Source organism: Caloenas nicobarica, chromosome 5, assembly GCF_036013445.1.
Source record: "Caloenas nicobarica isolate bCalNic1 chromosome 5, bCalNic1.hap1, whole genome shotgun sequence".
Classification (NCBI taxonomy): domain Eukaryota; kingdom Metazoa; phylum Chordata; class Aves; order Columbiformes; family Columbidae; genus Caloenas; species Caloenas nicobarica.
The window spans coordinates 3,508,622-3,528,990 of NC_088249.1; the positions used below are offsets into that span (position 1 = coordinate 3,508,622).

General features: G+C 45.1%; 2 protein-coding genes across 5 annotated transcripts; one reads left to right on the forward strand and one right to left on the reverse strand.

The window, feature by feature from the left end:
* The first annotated feature begins 1,279 nt into the window (after nucleotides 1–1,279).
* Nucleotides 1,280–8,823, forward strand: CNIH1 (cornichon family member 1). The gene is made up of 5 exons (XM_065636306.1): nucleotides 1,280–1,399; nucleotides 3,624–3,692; nucleotides 6,761–6,873; nucleotides 7,233–7,376; nucleotides 7,932–8,823. Exons 1-5 carry the CDS (start codon nucleotides 1,319–1,321, stop codon nucleotides 7,957–7,959), a joined length of 435 nt encoding a protein of 144 aa, XP_065492378.1. The 5' UTR covers nucleotides 1,280–1,318; the 3' UTR covers nucleotides 7,960–8,823.
* Nucleotides 8,497–19,736, reverse strand: CDKN3 (cyclin dependent kinase inhibitor 3). Of its 4 annotated transcripts, XR_010606320.1 has the most exons (9): nucleotides 19,713–19,736; nucleotides 19,522–19,604; nucleotides 18,653–18,708; nucleotides 16,158–16,380; nucleotides 15,215–15,246; nucleotides 14,276–14,379; nucleotides 12,938–13,000; nucleotides 12,238–12,443; nucleotides 8,497–11,876 (listed from the first exon to the last, which is right to left on the reverse strand). XR_010606320.1 is itself a non-coding variant. In XM_065636303.1 (8 exons), exons 1-8 carry the CDS (start codon nucleotides 19,722–19,724, stop codon nucleotides 12,378–12,380), a joined length of 639 nt encoding a protein of 212 aa, XP_065492375.1. In that variant the 5' UTR covers nucleotides 19,725–19,736; the 3' UTR covers nucleotides 8,497–12,377. The 4 variants fall into 4 exon arrangements, 3 of the variants coding, with proteins under 3 accessions (XP_065492375.1, XP_065492376.1, XP_065492377.1); XM_065636303.1 differs by having other exon boundaries at nucleotides 8,497–12,443; XM_065636304.1 differs by lacking the exons at nucleotides 18,653–18,708; nucleotides 19,522–19,604; nucleotides 19,713–19,736 and adding exons at nucleotides 17,093–17,137; nucleotides 17,718–17,908 and having other exon boundaries at nucleotides 8,497–12,443.
* Nucleotides 19,737–20,369: the final 633 nt, after the last annotated feature.

A 20,369-nucleotide genomic window follows, 5' to 3' on the forward strand; every position in this document is an offset into this window, starting at 1 on the left:
AACGTGACCCAGCCTTTCCTTTATTGCAAGGTATTGTTGCTTAAAACTGAAATGACTTTTATATGACCCCGCAGAAGGAAAATATGTGATGTTCTCCTCAAACGATTTTTCTTGCTGTACTTTTTGAGCAAGGCCCAAATTGAATCGATCTGGGGCTGTATAAACCTCTAACCTGCCCACGCCGGGGCACCCACCGCACACCCTTCCGCAGTAATTCTTCCTGACAGACATTTGCCGTCTCCCTTTTCTCCAGACATCGCTCAGATTAACCCGGTTTTCCTCTCCACTACGTTTATTGGGATTGCACCAATCTCCCGCATTTCAACCTGAAAAACACCTTCTTATCTGCTTATCATCTGCTCTGCCCTGGTGAGGCCGCCTCTGGAGTTGTGTGTCCGGTTCTGGGCTCACCAGTTTAAGCAGGACAAGGAATTACTGGAGAGAGTCCATGGGAGGGACACAGAGATGCTGAGGGGTCTGGAGCATCTTTGTGATGAGGAGACACTGAGAGAGCTGATAGGACAAGGGGCAATGGGTGCAAACTGGAACACAGGAGGTTCCACTTAAACATGAGAAGAAACTTCTCCACAGTGAGGGTGCCAGAGCCTGGCCCAGGCTGCCCAGGGAGGTTGTGGAGTCTCCTTCTCTGCAGACATTCCAACCCGCCTGGACACCTTCTGTGTAACCTCATCTGGGTGTTCCTGCTCCGGCGGGGGGATTGCACTGGGTGAGCTTGCGAGGTCCCTGCCAATCCCTGACATTCTGGGATTCTGTGAACTGGGGCTGTTCAGCTGGAGAAGAGAAGCTGAGAGGGACCTGATCAATGGGATCAATATCTCAGGGTGGGTGGCAGAGGATGGACCAGACTCTGTTCAGTGGTGCCCAACGCCAGGGTGAGGGGCAACGGGCACAGACTGAAACACAGGAGGGTCCATCTGAACATGAGGAGAAACTTGTTTGCTGGGAGGTGCCAGAGCCTGGCCCAGGCTGCCCAGAGCGGGTGTGGAGTCTCCTTCTCTGAGACATTCAAACCCGCCTGGCCCGACCTGTGTGATCTGCTCCGGTGACCCTGCGTGAGCGGGGGGGTTGGACCGGGGGATCTCCAGAGGCCCCTCAGCCCCCGCCGCGCTGTGACTCACGAGCACCGACCCCGCCCCCAACAGCCCCCTCGCAGGAAATGGCGCCCGCGCGGTGGCGCCGCAGCCGGCGGGCCCCGGCAGGGGGCGCTGCGGGCGGGGTGGCGCATGCGCGGCGGCGGCCCCGGCCCGGCGGTGAATGATCGCTCCCGGCAGCCCCCGCGCCGCCCGGCCCCGCCGCCATGGCCTTCACGTTCGCCGCCTTCTGCTACATGTTGGCGCTGCTGCTCACGGCCGCCCTCATCTTCTTCGCCATCTGGCATGTGAGTGCGGGAACGGCGCGGGGGCGGGCGGCCCTTAGCGGGTGTCCCGCGGCCCGGGCTGAGGGAGCGGCCGCCGGGGCGGGGCCGGTCCCGCCGGTGCGGCCCTTGCCCGAGGGGCCGCTGCTCCCCGGGCCCGCCGGCCGTCTGTCCGTCCGTCCGTCCGTCCGTGAGAAACCCCCAAAGGGTTCTGTTTGTGAAGGCCGGAGGTCCCTGCAGACCTCGCTGCCTGGGGGCTGGCGGGGTGTCCAGCGGCTGGAGAGGGACTTTTACAAAGGCCTGTAGTGATAGAACAAGCGGTAACGGCTTGGAACTAAAAAAGGAGAGATTTAGATTGGAAATAAAGAAGAAATTCTTCCCCATGGGGATGGGGAAGCCTGGAACAGGCTGCCCAGGCTGTGGATGCCCCATCCCTGGAGACATCCCAGGGCTCAGGTTGCACCAGGGGAGGTTGAGGTTGGATGTGGGGAAAAATTTCTTCCCCAAAGGGCTGTCGGGCATTGGAACAGGCTGCCCAGGGCAGTGCTGGAGTCACCATCCCTGGAGGGGCTGGACAGAGATGAGGTTCTCAGGGACATGGGGCAGTGCCAGGGGTGGGTTAATGGTTGGACTTGATGATCTCGAGGGTCTTTTCCAACCAAAATGATTCTGTGATTCTATAGACCAGGCTGGACGGGGCTCTGAGCAACCTGAGCTGGTGCAGATGTCCCTGCTCATGGCAGGGGGGGCACTGGGGGAGCTTTAAGGTCCCTTCCAACCCAAACTATTCTGTGATTCTGTGATCTCCCAAACAGCTCAGGCTGCTGAAGTGCCAGGTCACGTCCCCGGGCACCCCCGGGGCTCACGGAGCTGGGGGGGAGCTGAGGTACCACAGCTGGTCCCCGGCTTCACCATTGTGTTGAAGAGGTGGAAATGTGGCAGTGCTTGTCTGTGGATAAAATGGATTTTCAAGTGCTGATATAAGATACATCCATTTCATTAAACAGTATTTTTAATCAGTTCCTTTTTTTGAATAGTTGTTTGGAATGCTTTATTATGAAGTCAGTTTGACTCCTTATTTAGTAGAAATAATGACTTATGTGTTGCACTCTTTTCATGCTTTATATTAAGACTTAGTTTTTGATATTTTCTTTATTATTGCTTCTTGAGGGTTTTCTATCTTGAACCCGACACAGGGAGAGCCAGAACCTACCGTGGCTGAGCTGGGAGAAGCTGCGGTAGGAAAGGACGTGAGGAGGAGGATGTTCTTGGCACCATTTCAAGCTTTGTAGTTATCCTTAGCAAAAACTGTTCTGTTGTAATATAAGCCCTGTCCTGTAAACATATTTGGGTTTACACTGAATATAAATGAATCTTATACTGATAATAAGTTGGTCTTAAGACAAGTAGCAAGTGATAGGATGGGAAGAAATGGCCCCAAGTTGTGCCAGAGGAGGTTTAGGTTGGATATTAGGAACAATTTCTTCCCAGAAAGGGTTGTTGAGCATTGGAACAGGCCGCCCAGGGCAGTGGTGGAGTCACCATCCCTGGAGGGGTTTAAAAGGGGTTTAGATGAGGTTCTCAGGGACATGATTTAGTGCTAGAGTTGGGTTATGGTTGGACTCGATGATCCTGAGGGTCTCTTCCAACTGAAATGATTCTATGATTCTAAGATTTTTAATGTTTGGTATGACACTTGTTTGGTAGATGCAGCTTTTGTTGTATTTCATGTTGTGTGTTTGATTTTTATGGCATGAAAAGGTGGAGTATATATAGATTTTTTAATAGATGCACCTCTTGGACATACATACGGGGTCAGCATTCACTTTGAGGGTAACGAGACAAAACTTTGGGCTGCTTTTAAGTTTGCTATTGCTTTTTCCTTCATTAGTGATCCCTGTGCCAAGTTCCTGCCGGCAGCCAAGAGTCACTCGTGAAGTTTGGCGAGTGGGGTTAAAACTGCTGAACCTGATCTGGGAAACCCGTTGTTGGTGGGAAAATAGAGAGTGTGGGCAGAGATGTGAATGCCTGAAGTATCTTCTCTTTCTTGTTTTATAACCCGTTTGAGATGTGTCTCACCTGTGGGTTTATGACCTTAGGACTTCCTCGGGAGAAATTATGTTCCTGAATGTGGTGGCAGCAGTTGGACTTTTGGCTCTGTACCAAAATGTTATTGTTCATGGATAAAATACATTGTTGCTCCTGGATTGAAGAATCGAACTGTTTCCTTTTCTTTTTTTTTTTCTAGATCATAGCATTTGATGAACTGAAGACTGATTACAAGAATCCAATAGACCAATGTAATACACTCAATCCTGTAAGTTGCATGCTAAACACTTTTTAAAAGAAATACATGTAAAGTCGTTAGTTTTGATGTCATCTTGATAAAATAGGCGACAGAATTGCATCTGGGTGGACAAAACCTAGTTGTTTCGCAGAAGTTCTAGGGAAAATGTCTGATTCTTTACTTTCAAATTGAATATTCTGACTGTTATTAATCTGCCGGTGATCTCGTCAGCTGTCATACTAACATTCTTTCAATCTGCTTTCTACGTTTTCGGCACAAAGACAGTTGAAAAGGTCAAAAAGATTAAAAGAGTCAAAATTGCATTGAAGGTGTGTACTGCTTTTCAGTTTCATGTTTTTAATGCCACTTTCATTTTGTTAGGAACATTTGTAATACTATTAAGCTGTTTTGTTTAGTGTGCCTGTTCATCTGCTCGTTATCTGTTTGTTGGGGTTGATATAACAACAACTTCATGGATTTTCCATATTTTGCACAAAACAATTTTGCTTGCGCACCCAGTGAAGCGGGGAAAACTGTTACATGCCTGTTACACGTCCTTTTCATTAGCTGAAGTGAGTTCGGAGAGAAATAAATAGAACTTTTCAAGCGAGATTTATTTAAGTCTGAGATTATAGGAGACCAGTTGATTTTTAAGCATTGACTGAGTAAATTCTGATCTCGTTTGAGGATTTAGGTGGGTATAATGTGACAGGTGTTATCTTCACTTCTTTGCTTTATGTTCCAGCATCAGGGGTGTTTCTTGGTGGCTGCTCATGGATGCGACTCTGACGCTACTTGGTTTATGAAAATAATTTGAGAAAAACTATTTGCTTACACCTGCAACACACCGATAGTAAAAGGGATGCTTGTTAAAAAGCATATAGTTCGATACAGCAGGTTTTTTGTGCTATTCTCATGGGTTTTACTTTGGCTTGGTGTGCCCAGGCTGATGTAGGACGCAGGGGCAGCACAGCAGCGCGGCCTGGACTGTAACTTTTTGAAGAATTAAGTAAATGTTGCAAATGAAAAATGAATTGACAGCAGCTGGGGAGGGAAATGTATGTTAGACATACGTCACATAACTTGACAGCGAGTTTTACAGCAAGAGAAGAGGTGGGGAGAGGCAGAGGCTGGATCTCAGAGGTTTGCATCTAACAGTTTCCCTTGCTTGGTCTGTTCTACGGTCATTTCTGCTGCAGTACGGGGAAGGGAAATTCTCATTACATTTATGCATTATGATCTTATCGCAACCTGGGAAGTATCACAATGTGCATGTTTAATGCAAATATTAACCTGTTAACCCACGTGCATGCAGTGTTTATTGATAAGTGACTGAACATCTTCAATTCATAATATTTGCTGTCATTGTGAAAGTAGAGTAGCCACTAAAGGTGAAGTTAAGATCCACGCTCTTGAGGGGATCTGGTAGATGACTCTGGACAAACACTCTGAAGTGTTTTTTCCTGTACAAAGAATGAAAAACTCTGGTAGGAATTGAGACACCTGAGTAGGCAGATTAGCCCAAAATAGTAACTGCTTAGTACCCTCTTGATGTCTTCCCTGCTCCTATTATAGTTGTATCTCTTCTTGGCAATGCGATTTCTTTCCTCCTTGCTTCTCTGATAAATATCACAGTAGAACATGCTGTAATTAATTTTTCTCTGGGAGAGCCAGGCAGGATAAGATGTGGTAGATTTGAAAGAGACAGGTATTCTGGTGTGGGAGTAGGGTGTGATAAACAAGATAAAAGAAAACGTGTTTGGAGATGTGTAGTTCAATAAACTGCAGATTTTCAGACCTGGTGAATGTGTCTCAGCAGGCTGCCAAATGCTTGGTGTTTTGGATAGGGCTGTTGTTCCACTAGAAATAATTGCCAGTTTGTAAATGGTAAGTATATAAAGAAGGATCTGGAGAAAAATATTTACTCGAAACATTTCATGTATGACAGGTTATTTTTGTTGATGTTGATGCAAGTTTGCTTTGATATTCTTCATTTCTAGAAGCAGAATGTTGCAGTGAAGTAGGTGGTGAGAATGTCTGTTTGTTGGTAGTTTTTAGATTTCTAGAAAGATCTTCTTGGGATTTAAAAGAAGCGTCTGCTTGGAGAGAATGAAAGAAATGAGAAAACACTGAGATTTCAGTGTAGTCATCCTATGCAACGTTAATCACACAAAAAAGAGAAGCAGTGTTTGTATGTGTGTGCGCACACAGTTTAAATCTTTAGGCAGAAATTGAGCTGTTTTCAAGAGGAGAAGTTTTAGTGGTCCTGAGTTGAGAAGCAAAAAGCTTATGGGTTTTCTTCTTCCCGAATTATGTGATAAAGGAGTAAACGATGTCACTGGGGGGGGTGACTCGTTTCAGAACATTTTCCTCTTGCGGCAGGTGTGAGATTTTGCTGGCTCTCTGCATGCGTTTAATCTGTGTATCTCTCCATATTTCTCCTATTAATAACACTAATATTACCTGGCATTTCATGCTTTCTGTGATTTCGTAGTACACCGACAATCGGCTTGGCGGGCCTGTGCTGGGCAGCATGAGGCTGTAACGCATGCGGGGGGGACGGGAAACGGGGGTGGCCGGAACCCCCGAAACCGCACGTGCCAAGCGGCGTCACCGCCGAGCGGGCTTGAGAAAGGATCCGGCAAATCCTTTGAATTGGAAAAATGACGGATTTGCGAATGCCAAACCAAAACTGTAAACCAGGAAAACATGAAACATCTTTTTGCCTATAAGCCATTATCTGGAGCATGTTTCCTACTGATATTTCTCTGTTGCATGAGCAGAAATATCTTGCTGATCTGCTATGAAGGTCATACCTAAAGCGTGGAATCTGTTAACAGTGCACTTAATTTAATAGAAGCAATGAAAAACTATTGATCTGAGCATTTAATTGTTTACTCTTTTCTTCTTGGTTCATGAATACCACGTGAAAACAGCAAGGCACACACCGCTGGTTGCTGTTTTCACTTCCTGTAATCTTGGTAGTGTTGTGTTTTAATAATAATAATTTTTAAACAATAGCTTACCTCCAAAATAGATTAAACCATACATTTTGCTTTGGATAATCAAGATGTCTAACTCCTATTTTTCTTTTCCAGCTTGTCCTTCCCGAGTACCTCATCCACGCCTTCTTCTGTGTCATGTTTCTCTGTGCAGCAGAGTGGCTTACGCTGGGTCTCAATATGCCTTTGTTGGCTTATCATATTTGGAGGTAATATTGACGAGCCTGGTGTCTCGTTACATTAATTGTTACTCATTCTCTTGTTGCAGCGCTTCCTGTTAAGTGTTCGGTGTCTTTGGGGGCAAATAAAGATGCTTTTTGAGACGACATCAAGAAAGTTGACGTCGTGGCTATAAAACGAGCCCCATCACTTTGCTTTCTCTGTTCTTTTTGTTATTTTTCTGTGCTGTGCTTCCCGTTGCTCCCGCAATTCACCGTCTCCTGCACGGAGCTGGTGGAATTTTCTGGAAGGGGGCGGCTCCGTGTCTTGGTTCTGGTGTTGTGGGGGGGGACAGGACCCGATGTTTCCCATTGCCGGCCTCACAAAACTAACCGTGCGTTGCTTCCAGGTACATGAGCAGACCCGTGATGAGCGGCCCTGGGCTGTACGATCCCACAACCATCATGAATGCAGATATTTTAGCCTATTGCCAGAAAGAAGGATGGTGCAAATTAGCGTTCTACCTTCTATCATTTTTTTACTACCTATATGGGTAAGTTTTTATTTCCTCTGTCTCTCATCTCATCTTCAGTCTGATTTTTTTTTTTTTTTTTTTTTTTAAATTGGGCTCAGCGTACAAGAGAAATTTCATAGATAAGATTAAATATAGCGCAAACTTTTCGGAAAGAGAATCCACAATCACCATTTATTCTGGTTTAAAACACAACTCTTAATTTGGTCGGAATTACTATTTTGAATCTGTTTACCATGACTGGAGACTTGAAAGCTTCAAGCTTTTCTTCTTTTAAGCATAATATAACAAACCCCCCGCAGTATTTTCATTAAGAAGCTGCAACAATGATGTTTTTAGAGTAAGGAAATGTGCTTTTTGTTGAAGTCAAAGGTACAAGAGTCTGCCTTGGTCTAGTGCCAACTGGTTGGTGCATCAGTTTGCGTCGTACTTTTTATAAAAAAGCCCTTCTGACGTGTTTTGTGTAAAATTTCAGTCACAACCCATCTACCTCACACAGATTTGTTCCTTAAAACTCATGACTGTATAATTAAATGTATAAATGGTGCATCTTCATATTTTTCTTTGGTTTTCCAGCATGATTTATGTTCTGGTGAGCTCTTAAGAAGACGTTCGACAAGCTTTGTTCCAGTTAAGTGCATGCAAAAGCCACAAACCATGGATTCTTTACAACGAGAACCTCTTACCAAGATTAAATACGGAATCTGATGATCACATTTGCGTTAGAAAACGACGACTCCCTAATTTTTAAAATATTTCCACATTTTATACTTGTGGAAAGACTCTTTTCTTACATTTTACTGGGACACTGAAATTAAAGAAGTACATGTCAATTAATATAAAGATTACCAGGTTTCGAGAAGTTTTGACTTTGCACTCCATAAGGAACAGCCGTAACCTTCAAGTAGGTATTTGTTACTACCAGCCTTAGTACACTAGGGAGTTTCTTTAGGCCGGGCTTTGTAGCAGCTCGTTTGGACTCGCGTATCCCGCTCTGTAAATCAGCCATAGCTGCTGAGCGCGTGGGGAGGAGCGGAGGTGCTGGGGGATTTACCTGGAAGCGACGTTGGTCTTAAAGAGGTGAATTCACGGACACAATTGCAAAAATACTTCTATTTTGTTTTATTTTTTTTTATGGTTAATCTTTCCTGTATATGCATAGTTCAGAGTTTTCTGTATTTTCTCCAAACATTAACCTTGCTTTAATCTCAAGCGCGTGTCATTGTGGTAGAAGTTGAATTGTCCACGAAGGAATGAATTGAAATGATTTTTTTTTTAATGTCTGTGCTGTCTTATTAACAAATGGACAAACCTACAACAATGGTAAAGTCCAATGATGAAAATACTCCTGAGTTTGAGTAATAACGACAGAACTTTTCAAAGCAGAAAGTGAGCTTGTGAAACTGCCCTGCTGTTCCTTAGTGCAATAAAAAATAATAATAAAAAAAAAATCTCAAATTCAGAAACACTTTTTACCTGGTGCCTTGTTTTGTTTGTAAGTTGAACAGATACCTGCTGTATTCAGCTGTTTGTTTTATGATGGATAATTGTGTTACCTTTTAAAAATAGAGCACTGAATCATATAATGTCTGGCAAAGGGAAGCTCTGATTTCCTGGGTTTGGGGTTTTTTATGGGTCTGCAGATAAACCGTAGATGGGGCAGGGGGAAGATGTTTCAGCTAAACTGATAATACCGCTTTGTAAATTGTGACTGCAACAGCTGCTTAATTTAGGAGTAATAATTATGATTTTTGTTTGTTTGTTTACTGGTGCTGGAGAATAATAGTTTCCCAGTTCTAGTAAAACACTTTTGTATAAACTGGGTTTTTTTGTTCACTTTGGGTCTCTTGGGTGTTAAAATGTTGTGAACGGCTGCGCTGGGTTCGACCAGAAACCCAAATATTGCGATACTGGGGTGGGCAGAGGCAACAATGAGGAACAAGACGATGACACTGGGCAGGTATCAAACATCTCTGCTGGGATAGTGGGAGGATGTTTGGAAATCCACGTTACAGGTGTCCTGAGCAGGAGGTTTGGCATCTTGAACAGCCCTTGAATAGATTTTTCTTCCATTAATTCAGTTGCTTTTTGAGCACTTTTATAACCCAGGGTGGACGATGTGCTGAGACAGTGAGTTCTGCCATGTGTAAAAAAACCCAAACCAAAAAATTCGTTGAAAAGTTCTGCTGACTTCATTTGGTGCTTCTAAGCTCTTATTTTTTTTAAGATACTGAAAATTTCCCCCTTTTCACCTTATTTATGCTGGGGGTGATTTGAATAGACCATCATGTCATTTGTCCAAGTCTATTTAATCTCTTTTTGAGTGGAACATCTTCTGTAGCTTTGTCATTACCCTTTCTCTGCTGCAAATTTCCCTTTTCTGAGCGGGAGGAGACCAGAACTGTTGTCATCAGATGAGATTTGGGTGCCCAGGGGCTTTAGAGCAGCAGTTTCCTGCTCTCTTTTTCTGAATTCCTCGCTTCTTTTTATAATGTACTGGGGGTGTGAGAATTCAGGCTCCGATAACTTCAAATTCTGCTTACTGAGTAATAATAAATACTCACCAGCTTATTACTACGTACATAGAATAGTTTTTCTCATGTGTTTCTTTTTTGCATTTATTGACATTTAATTTCTCATGCCCTTTTGGCTCAAGCATTCTTTTTTTTTGTCTTTTTTTTTGTCCTGACAGTCCCAGATCTTTTGCAGCAGTTGCGGGTGTTACCTCCCAGCCCTTGTTTTCTGTGCAAAGCCGTGGGTTCCAACCTCCTCACATCCGCAGCTCCGCCAGGAGCCCCGACTCACGAAAAACTCATCACTCCCGTTCTGCAATCCCTGTCGATCCGCTGTTAGTTTGACAAGAGGATTTTCTTCCTTGCACAATCATCATTTTGAGCTTTTAGCTAAAGAAGTTTCGAAAAGCTTTTTGGAAACTTGGGAATATTGTTCCTGTTGGATCATGTTTATTTTCCTGCTGCTTAGGGCCTTCAGACACTGCAGTGAGATTATAACTTCAGCCTGCGTAAGCAAATTTAATTCACCCTTTCGTATGTTTGTATATTTATTAATCTGTTTCAGAAATGAGTCTTACTGGTGCATAGCCCCTTGGCCTTTGAGTCCTCTCACTCCTTTGGTACTTGGGCTGATTTAAACCAAGTTACACACCAGAATAAATGCAGGATTTCCTGAGTTCAACTGAAAAAAAAAATTTTTGGGAAACCACCTCTTCTGAAAACTCCCTCCAGCTGTGGAGCAGCTTTAGCCAGGAATATTTAGCAAAATGTTTGCAACACTTGCACTGTCCTGTCAAGGATCAGCTTTACACATCGACATAAAAATGCATCTGAGTGTTCCTGAGCAGGGGAATTCAGAGGTGAAAGCAGCCCAGCAGCTTCCCAGTGCAGTTCTGGTGAGCTGAATTCACCACTGACCCCAGAACAAAATGCTTGTTTGCGTTCTGTCCTGGTTAAATACATCAGAACTCAAGAATTTAATCGTATTTCAAAGGTCTTTAAACTGTCAAAACATCACAGAGAAAGGTCAGAAGGGCAAGTTAAAAATTCCTGTAAGAACAGAGTGTGTCAAGTGTGAGGACTACCCAGCAGAGTCCTTCAGAGAATGCTGCTTAGGAACCAGTTTCAGCATTTTTGTTTAAAAAAAAGGCTAATGTCTGCCAGCACCCACCCAGCTGCGAAGTGAACCTTGTCCTCCGCACCCAGCGACGCGCGCCTCGCACCCTGGCTTTATCCTTGTGAGAGCACGTGGAGAAGCACCCGTGATGCCTTGCTGGAGTACCAGTCATTTCACATTCAAAATGTGGCTGTGGTATTAATTGATTTTGGGAGTGCCAGGAGGCAAAAGGTTATGGAGAAAATAAGGAACATTTCTCTCTCCCTGTCAGAAAGTTTCCAGCCATCTGACATATATTTAATACCTGAATACCTCCAGTTGCAAGGGGGAAGGGACAGACAGATAGACAGTGCTTTTGTTTTTCTGATTTGTGTCGGAGAATAGTGTCAGGGACAGAACAATACAAGTTTTGAGTGAAATGTTCTCTGTAAGTGACTCTGTGCTGTGGAAAGTGGAAGAGTTCCTGTTGTCTGCCTTCAGAGTGACAGGACACCGCCCCATCTCAGTGCTGGACACGTAACCAGCTGGTTTCTTGAAGCACTAGGGAAAAAAAGTGTCACCTAGAAGGAGTGACAGCATTAACTACAAGGAAACAGATGGTGACAAGGCAGGAGGACAGGACACCAATACAGCTGACAGCAACTTCAGCCCACAGGCAACAGTTCCTCTGACTCCGTTGGTTTGTCTCACAACAAAAGGCAGAGTGTGGGTGACACAGGCTGTCTCCCCAGAGCCAAAACTGACCTCACAGGGGGTCCCAGGACCCCTGGGCACTGGAGCGGACGATCATCGCTTCCTCCAAATAGTACAGAACTAGTTTAAACGTTTTCTTCAGGAGTCTGATCATCTTCTCTGGTCTTCGTGAGTGGATATAAACAGGAGGGACGTGAACTGTTAAAGAGATGTTGCTGTGAGATTCTCTCCAGCCCACAGTGGGTTGTTTATTTACTTTCTCTGGTGTGAGTCCACAGAAGGGCTGTGCCAGACTCACCCACGCAGCTACGGCAGAGTGTCTCGTCCTACCACATTCATAGAAAACCTGCCTGCTTGGTTTAGCACAGTATAAAACCTCCTCCTGTTGGAACGAGGGGATCTCATTCCTAAATATCACTGAACACACTAAGCAGAACCATGACATTTCAGAAAGCTCTTACTAGTTCATAAGGCGCGAGCGCTCCAGTGTGAAAATTTTCACGCTTGATTTTCCTCCAGTTAGAACTAGAGCAGAGTTTTTTTTCGATGTAATTTTTACCTCGCTACATTTTCCCAGCGTGGCTCTTACGAAGGCGGTGGATAAGGAGTTCTCTTTCACCTCTTCCCCCTTGTTGTTCCCCTGCACACGGAGCAGAAGCCAGCCTGTTGGTGCTGAAGTCCGCACTTAGCTGTGAGGACTTACAGACTATTCGCTTTCCTCCCATATTTTGCCTTCATGTCCAAGCGCTCATCCCAATTCTCATGCTACATGGAACAGAGATGAAGTAAAAATGAAATCTGGTCGCTGCTTTGACAGCCCAGCCTCCCCTCCACTTGGTAAGTTCACTGAAGCAGCGCGTAGGATGTCAACGTTAAAACATCAGCTAAACGGCAGCACACGCATATCTGTGGTGTTAAACGTGAGGTTAACATTGTGTAAGAGTAATTATTCTGTGGAAAACGAGCTTGTTAGGCGTGCAGGCCACTGGCAGAGCAGTAATGAACACCAATACACTTCCACGTATTTTTAAGGTGGTGAGTATTAAATTAAGGAAGATGCTGTGTGTCCTGTAAGATTTCCTTCCCCACCCCCAACATTTTACACACAGATGTTAAAGCGAGCGGCTGCGTGGCACGGGCAGGAGCGATGGGAAACTGCAAGGGTTGGGAGAGAGATGTTTTGTCCAGGTGTCCATCAGCCAGGTAGACACAAAGATGCACCATGCCAGTATTAGTTAGCGCGATACTGATCTTAATACCGTGTCCTTTGTTGCCAGATGTGCAGCCAGGTTCTCTCGAAAGTCATGGAGGTAATTGTATTGCTGCAAAAGCACAATTGGATTTGTAATGAGCGCTCTGTACTTCGGGAAAAGGCATTACCCATCTTAAAAAGCTGTTCGATAGCCCAGAATTAAAACTGCACCCTCTAATCCGTTTATTTGTTCTTGTGCTTATTCCAAAGCCCCTGGAATTTCTCACCATGGATCCGAGCTTGGATCATGTGGCTCCTCATAAAGGGCACATGTGAGCTCAAGCTAACGCAAACCACGGTCCTCATAGGTGGAAGTTTCATGTCAGAATTCCAAGCTGCTTTATTTGGATCACCATTACTCTCTCCGTAAGGAGTCCATGGTGCAGAATAGAGCCTTGAGTTATTGTGATGATGTACAACAGTTTGCACTAAGAGTTCTTAGGTCAACTTGTACATCATATGGAGTATTAAGATGCAAGTGTTCAAAATGAGATAAAAATGTCGGTCAGCAGGGGCTAAAGGACAGATCATCCACCCTGAGCGGCTCTGAGGGCTTCTCGTTAGAACATTTTTTCAGTCATTCCCCGTTTCTTCAACCAGAGATGCAAGCTGCTCCCCACCTGCCCCTTTGGTTTGTTGAAAACTGATTCTCAACAAGTAGTTTAACCAAGATTTGCCTTCCAGAGAAGCTTAGAGCTAACAGAGAAACAGTCTTTGGGCAGCACTTTCCCCTCAGAAATTATTATCTTGTTAAATTTTTAAATGTCAGCTCCTCTTTCCTGTACATAGAACTGTTTTAAGAGTGTAACGTTTAAGACTCATGACAACAGAAATATGTACACAGAGTAGCTAAAAATCCCACCAAAATAAGAAAAAAAAATTATGTTCAGCAACTTAGGCCTCCCTCCATGTAGGTTTTAACACTAGTGCCAGGGATGCTTCTTAAATGAAGGCTGCCAGTGTATGGATGTGATGGCTATGCAACGTGAACACGGCTACGCAACATGAACACAGCTACACCGGTTAGCGAGACAGAACAAAACCAAGGCAGAAAAATCAAGTAGAAGTTGTGAGGAGAACGTGAGCAACAGAAAAAGCGACAATAGTGAGTGATGAACTGGGATAAGGAGGAGAAAGCAACTAGTTACTAATGATGGCGAAGAGCAGGCAGGGAGAACAACTGCTGAACTGAGAGGAGACAGAACAAGGTAGTTGGCTCGAAGCTGGAGAGCAGCAGGGGAACTTCTCAGAAAGACAGTGGGATCCCTTTGGGAAGGAAGGAGACAACCGTCCGAGCTCTCCGCGCTTGTTTCCACACGTATTTTACCTGTGGTAGCCTCATTACCTTGATGGTCTGTATTGCCCCAGATCCTCTCAGGTTTCTCAGGCTGTCTATTGCTTGCTGAGGTGCCAGTGTGTCCGAAAGCCAAAGCAGGAGACACGCAGCTACTGTAAAGGAGAAGTAAATACACCGTTTTTGTGCGGTAATAGGCTTCTTCTGTGAAAACCACTCCAGTAAAACTCAACTCGTCATATGGGGGTCACAGATCTGTTGGATCTTTTGCTGAATACTATTTGTTGGCCCTGGTCCCATCTGCCCACTGCTCCTGCCCGAGCCCACAGGCTTTGGAAACAGGTGAAAACCCTCCCAGTTTCCCCTCTGCCTTTCCAGCAGCATCTAGGAGGCAAATTCTAGGCTTTTGAAGAATGAGTCCCAGTACACCCAGTTAGTTCCCCTTTGTGTCTTCTGATTGCATTTTCTTTTTTGGCAATATCACCTTCTGGGGCACACACAATAACTAATGCCCCTGCAAGCTTTAGGGCTGAAGAAAGATGCAGAAGAACAGGTTCATCTCCTTTTCTTGAGGAGTTGTTCAGGGAAGAGGGGAAAGTGCAATCCCATCGGTCAGAAGAGACTAAAATTTGCAGTGTAAATGGTGAGAAAATAAGAGAGAACTTTCTATCAGCCTCACTGAAAGACTGACCCTGCCTGACCCTCCATCCTCTCACCTACACACTCAGAGCTATACCATGACATACTTATGTCACTCACTGCAAACAGTTTTTATACAGGCAGCTCATGTTCCTACCATTTGACAACACCTTTCTCAAGAAACGGGCCCAAATATATTATAATACCTAGCCTGCTACCTGCAGGGGCACTTTGCATTGTAACCAGTTAAGCTTCGAGCAGAATTTGGCTCCTTTAGACAGTGCTGTCTCCCAAAAACAGGTGTGTGGGGTGGGTTAGTCAGGCATTGAGAAAGGGAAGGTAACTGCTTACTGAGACATGAACGTCCGAGGCCGCCGTAACAGCTGAAAAGAGAATAAAAATGTTTGGTTGTACCGAGCTGTACTACGCTGCAACACCCAGAGCGCCTTGATACGTAAATATACCCACACAATTCTTGCCTTAATTTAATCAAGAGGAGCAGTGGTACAAGAGAGTTGGAATATACCCACAAGGCTATCTCGTATTTATTCTTCACACCTTCCTTAAGCGTCTTTCTAGAGAAACTGCAATTTTAAAGTTCCCCCTCATTTATGGTAATAGTCCCAAAGGCACAGGAGGACAGAAAAGAGCATAAAAACGGAAAATCTCGGTTTTCTTTAAATTCTACTCCAGATTCAGGCTTTGATGACAGTTGTGAGCTGCTGATGGCAGCAGGGTTCTGTGTCAGTAGGGAGCCCAAGGACTCAGTGGGTGTCTGTGTAGGGAGCTGTCAACAGGATCATTCAGGGAACACGGAACTTGCAAAGTTTCCCCCCCTCTACCCCAAGCTCCGCTATGACTGTCTAAAGAAATTATTTTAAACCTGTCTCAGGCAAATTACAAGTGAATTTTGCACTGCTGGAACCCATTGACTGCTTGATAAAGAGCCCAGGGGTGTGTTATCCTCTAACAACAGCTGCTTTAGCTTGCAACTCATATCGTACACCCAATATCCAATGAGGCTGGCAGCGAGGAGTCGTGTGGCACCATTCAACACACGCTGTGAAGTGTTTGCTGGAGAGAACAAGGGGAAACGGGAGATTTGGATCTTACAAAAGACAAGTTAGCTCCAAAAGTTGCACGAGGAGAAACAGGCAGCTTTTCACAGCTTGAACTAACTCTAAAGAATGCAACTGTCATTCGACAGGGTTCATTTTCAGCTGGTCATGCACCTAGAAAGAAGCTGGTATCTTTTACAGGAATGTGGGGTGAAAGGGAGACAACCAGAACCTACTGTATGATCGTTTTCCGGTTACTTTCCAGCCAGTTTTTGAGCTCTTCCAGAATTTTACAGCAGTTGGCAATGTCAGGAGTGTCCCCGTCAGGAATAGGATAGTGGTGCACGCAGATCCCATGCTGTTGGTAGGTGTCTATAAGGTTTGGTACTCGGTATTTTAAGAGCTCTCCTCTGGTACAAAGCACAAATATATCCTGGGTCCCGTAGTTCTTTAGTTCTTCTGCCAACAAATTAAGACACTTGCAAATAAACAAAAGCCTATGAAGCTTACGGATAAACAGATAAGCTACTTGGTACCGGTTCTCTTGTTTAATCTTTGAGGTTAAGACAATAGGAGTTAGCAATATTTCTTTGAACAGCATTTACTTCTGCTGAGTCTTACCCACATTTGCCTTCAGGTAACCCCTGAGAGCATTTTTCTGGGTTCAGAGGGAATCTCGAGATGAGCCTCATTAAAAAGCACATCAACACTCAGCTAATTGCTGCCAGCTTAAGCACAGGTCTGTCCCATCTCCAGCTGCGACTTGTCCAAACACGGTGGGGTTTTGCTGTTGGTATTAATCTCTCCTCTACTAGTGTTTACAGATGAATACTGAGCAAAATCTTGGCATTATTTCACCTTTTCTATCCCAATCTCACTTTTCTGTGGGAAAAGGAGATTACAAGTTTGTAATTTATCTCGGTCTTAGCTGCTTTAAAGACGGATTCTCCTGCACGTGACTTAGCAGAGCTCGTGGTTACTGCAAAAGATAAGCCTGTACAGCTCCCGCCTGGAAATTATCTGACTACTTATTCAATATTTGGTAGAGAAGCCACAGAGAAAGCAGCACTGCACACTTGAAAGTCGTATCTAGTGCTCATAATGGTGACAGTACTAAGATATAAGATATTTGCTGCATCTACTGCCTTTATATACTGGCCAGAAGACTCACCTATATCTTTCTGAAGATTTCTTCTAATATCCTTAAACTTGCAACCTAAAGCAAATTATGAATGACAATTACCACTCTAGGCAAATGACATTTATGGAATGGCTGCTACAGCTGAAGTATAGGGCACAGACAAACTCACCACCAAAATGAAAGCAAAAGCCAAAACCACACCCCATATGAAACACAATTCTTATTTCTGCAAATAGATCACTAGCGCAGAAGACAGTTTAAACTCTGTTATCTGCTTAATACTGCAATGTAATAGGATTAAAAAAAAACCAAACCTGCCCAAGTTTAAGCTGCTATGCATTTTCCAGATGAAGAGTTTTGGATATTATAAATCAGGGTACAGCTCAAAAAAAATCCCCAAAAACCAACACCACGAACAAAAAACCCACAAAACAAAAAACCCCAACAAATAAAAGGGCTGGACAGAGATCACTTCAGAGTTATCTGGTTGACTTGTAGGAAAGTAAGTTCCCCGTCCTGTAATAGTCAGCATAAATTACATTAAAAATCCTTATTATCCAATCTTCAGTGTATCCCCCACTTCTGTTTTTTTTCTCAGATCACACTACCAAGGCATTTTTGCAGCCCCTACAGAATACTGCACTGCAATACTCACAGCTATTGTTCGGTTCGAGATGTAACTGCTCAGAATATTTGCGCTGCATCTTCCCTCTGTCTCCTCTCCTTTACTTACAGCCCCGTAGGCACAGAATCTTCGGGTCTACCCTGACAACACTCAGGATTGTGTGTATCTTGAAACACCTTTTGAAAACAAGTCAGCAGAATCCTGCAGATCAAGAGCTGTATCAGCAGGGCTACGACTGGATGCATCTGAAGATTAAACAGCTCAGGTAGCTTAAAAACATAATGCAGCTATTTTTTGGCATATATATATTAACCAGTGTTCGAGCGGTAGTGGGATTTTCACCAGCACTGGCCATCATCCACTTCAAGATACCTTAAATTCAAATATTATTCATCACTTCTTTTCTAGTTCTTCAATGTGGTGTTAGTCCCAAGCTTGTACTTCTCAGTTGGCTGATGAAAGTCAAGTAACTGCTTTGAATGAAACACGGAAAGTTCACAATGTCACCACCAGCAGTTCTATCTCTTCTGTGACCACAGGAGATTCACCATGGCTGCAGTTTTGGTAGTTAAAAATACAGTGAAAGCTTATATGTTTATTTTTATATCTTGGTCATGGTAGTACAACCCAGATGCTAAGGGAGAGCAGTGCAGAACTGTCAGCAGAGCGAGTGAGTGTAATTTGAGCCAAATGTATCTTATAAAGGAATTAATTGTCAAAGCAGTCTTGTTTCACTTATGTTGTTGCTTGTTATAAATAGTAAACCAGTAATAGTAAACTCTGCCAAATTATCTTGTGTTAAGATATTCTCTCAATTGTCTTGGTATTTTTGAAACAATTATTCCAGTGGTAGATTATAAATCAAGTCACTCCAACAACTAAATGGAACACAGAATTTTGGGGTACAAGATATTACCTCTCTTCAGCTTCAAACATGCCTGCAAATTTCAGTGAATGCTTCTTACCTGGAAGGGAACATAATCCCAGGAATTTAGAAGAGTAGACAGGAGACAAAGTCAACCTACCAGGAAATAAAAAATATAATTTAAAAAAGCCCCAAAAACCAACAAAAACCAACCCAGAACATTTTTGTTATTTGAATACAGAAAACTCACTGCCAGACATTGCTTTTCTGTGGGACTATGAGAATCACACAATGATTTAGGTTGGAAGGGACCTTCAAAGCCCATCCAGTCTCACCGCTGCCACGACCAGGGACATCTGCACCAGCTCAGGTTGCTCAGAGCCCCCTCCAGCCTGGCCTGGGATGTCTCCAGGGATGGTTCATCCACCACCTCTCTGGCCAGCCTGGGCCAGGCTCTCACCACCCACATGGGAAATAATTTCTTCCTTATATCTAATCTAAACCTCCCTTCTTTCAGTTTTAAGCCATTATCTCTTGTTCTGTCACTACAGGCCCTTAAAAAAGCCCCTCTCCAGCTTTCTTGCAGGTCCCCTTTAGTGGGGGGAAGAGTTACCTACCTATAATTCACTTTTAAGAATAAACCAGACAAGGGAATCTCACATGTGGCCACGTACTTCATCACATATCCCTGCCCAAGTGGAGAAAAGTGCTGACAAATCCCCACGAGATTTGTCAGAAAAAAAAATCTATCAAGTGTGACCGACAGTGACCTGCAAACGCTTCCAAAAGCGGCCCCGGCCCCACCTCCAGCCCAGGGAATCCCTTTGCGGGGGCACCAGCAGTTCAGCCACAGCCCCTCTCCCCGCTCTGACCGGTCACCACAGTTTTCTCCGGGAAAAAGCTCTCGTTTTGCAGAGCAAACGCCCTTTAATGTTCAACTCCCGGTCATTTCCCGAGGGCGCGTCTCACCAGGAGATGGGCAGAGGCCTCGGGTCCCCCTCAGCGGCCTCTTCATCCGAGGAGTCAAAGTCTCCCGCTGGCGTCGCGCAGGCCTGCGGCGGGACAAGAGCGAGGAACTCACCTGGGGGCCGGGGCCCGCCCTGCCCCCGGCTGAGGTGACCCCGGGGATCCCGCTCCCTGTCGCGATCCCCGCCCCTCACCGGCTTCACCATGGCGCCGCTCCCCCACCGCCGCCCGTTCGAACTGGCCCCGCCCACCCGACCCACCGCATTGGCAGAGCCCTTCTCCCCCTTCGTCCAATGAGAAGCTGCCGCGCTTCACGCGAGGAGCGCTCTGATTGGTGGGCGGTGAAGGAGAGGCGGGCTTAAAAGAAAAAAACAGAGGGGGTGGTGGTGATCTTTGCGCTGATTGGCTGGGACGGTGTGGCGGGAAGAGGCTGTGTCTCGAGCCCCGGGTGGTCGGTGTGGGCGGCAGCACGCGCGGCTCCCCCTTCACTTAATTCCTTTTTAAAGGCGGTTTCTGACTGGAAAAGGGCTGGGGACGGGCTTTTGTTAGTTGGCTGTGAATCGCTTCCAGGTTGCCCGAGCCCTTTTTGTTTGGGAGGCTGTTCCCGAGGTCAGTGTGGTGCTGGAAAGCATGCAGTGAGCACGGAGTGCTCCTCAGCTCCTGCAGCGCCGGCCTTTGGTTTCCATTTGGCTCTGTTGGTCATAAATCTGCTGTGGAGTGGGAGGGAGAAGTTGAAGGGAAGGGGTGTTCTTGAAAAATGGGTCTGTGGGATGAAGAATCTACAGCCATGCAGGCCTCCCTTATGGTGCACATGGCAGCAGGGATGTGCTTGAGTTTAGTGGCTTGGGGTG

Coding starts and splice junctions, on each gene's coding strand:
- CNIH1 (XM_065636306.1), top strand. CDS start 1,319: ATGGCCTTCACGTTCGCCGCCTTCTGCTACATGTTGGCGCTGCTGCTC. Junction 1,400..3,623: donor TCTTCTTCGCCATCTGGCAT/GTGAGTGCGGGA, acceptor TTTTTTTTCTAG/ATCATAGCATTTGATGAACT. Junction 3,693..6,760: donor AATGTAATACACTCAATCCT/GTAAGTTGCATG, acceptor TTTCTTTTCCAG/CTTGTCCTTCCCGAGTACCT.
- CDKN3 (XM_065636303.1), bottom strand. Junction 15,247..16,157: donor AACCGGAAAACGATCATACA/GTAGGTTCTGGT, acceptor TTCTCTTTTCAG/CTGTTACGGCGGCCTCGGAC. Junction 13,001..14,275: donor GGGCAATACAGACCATCAAG/GTAATGAGGCTA, acceptor GTGCTTTTGCAG/CAATACAATTACCTCCATGA.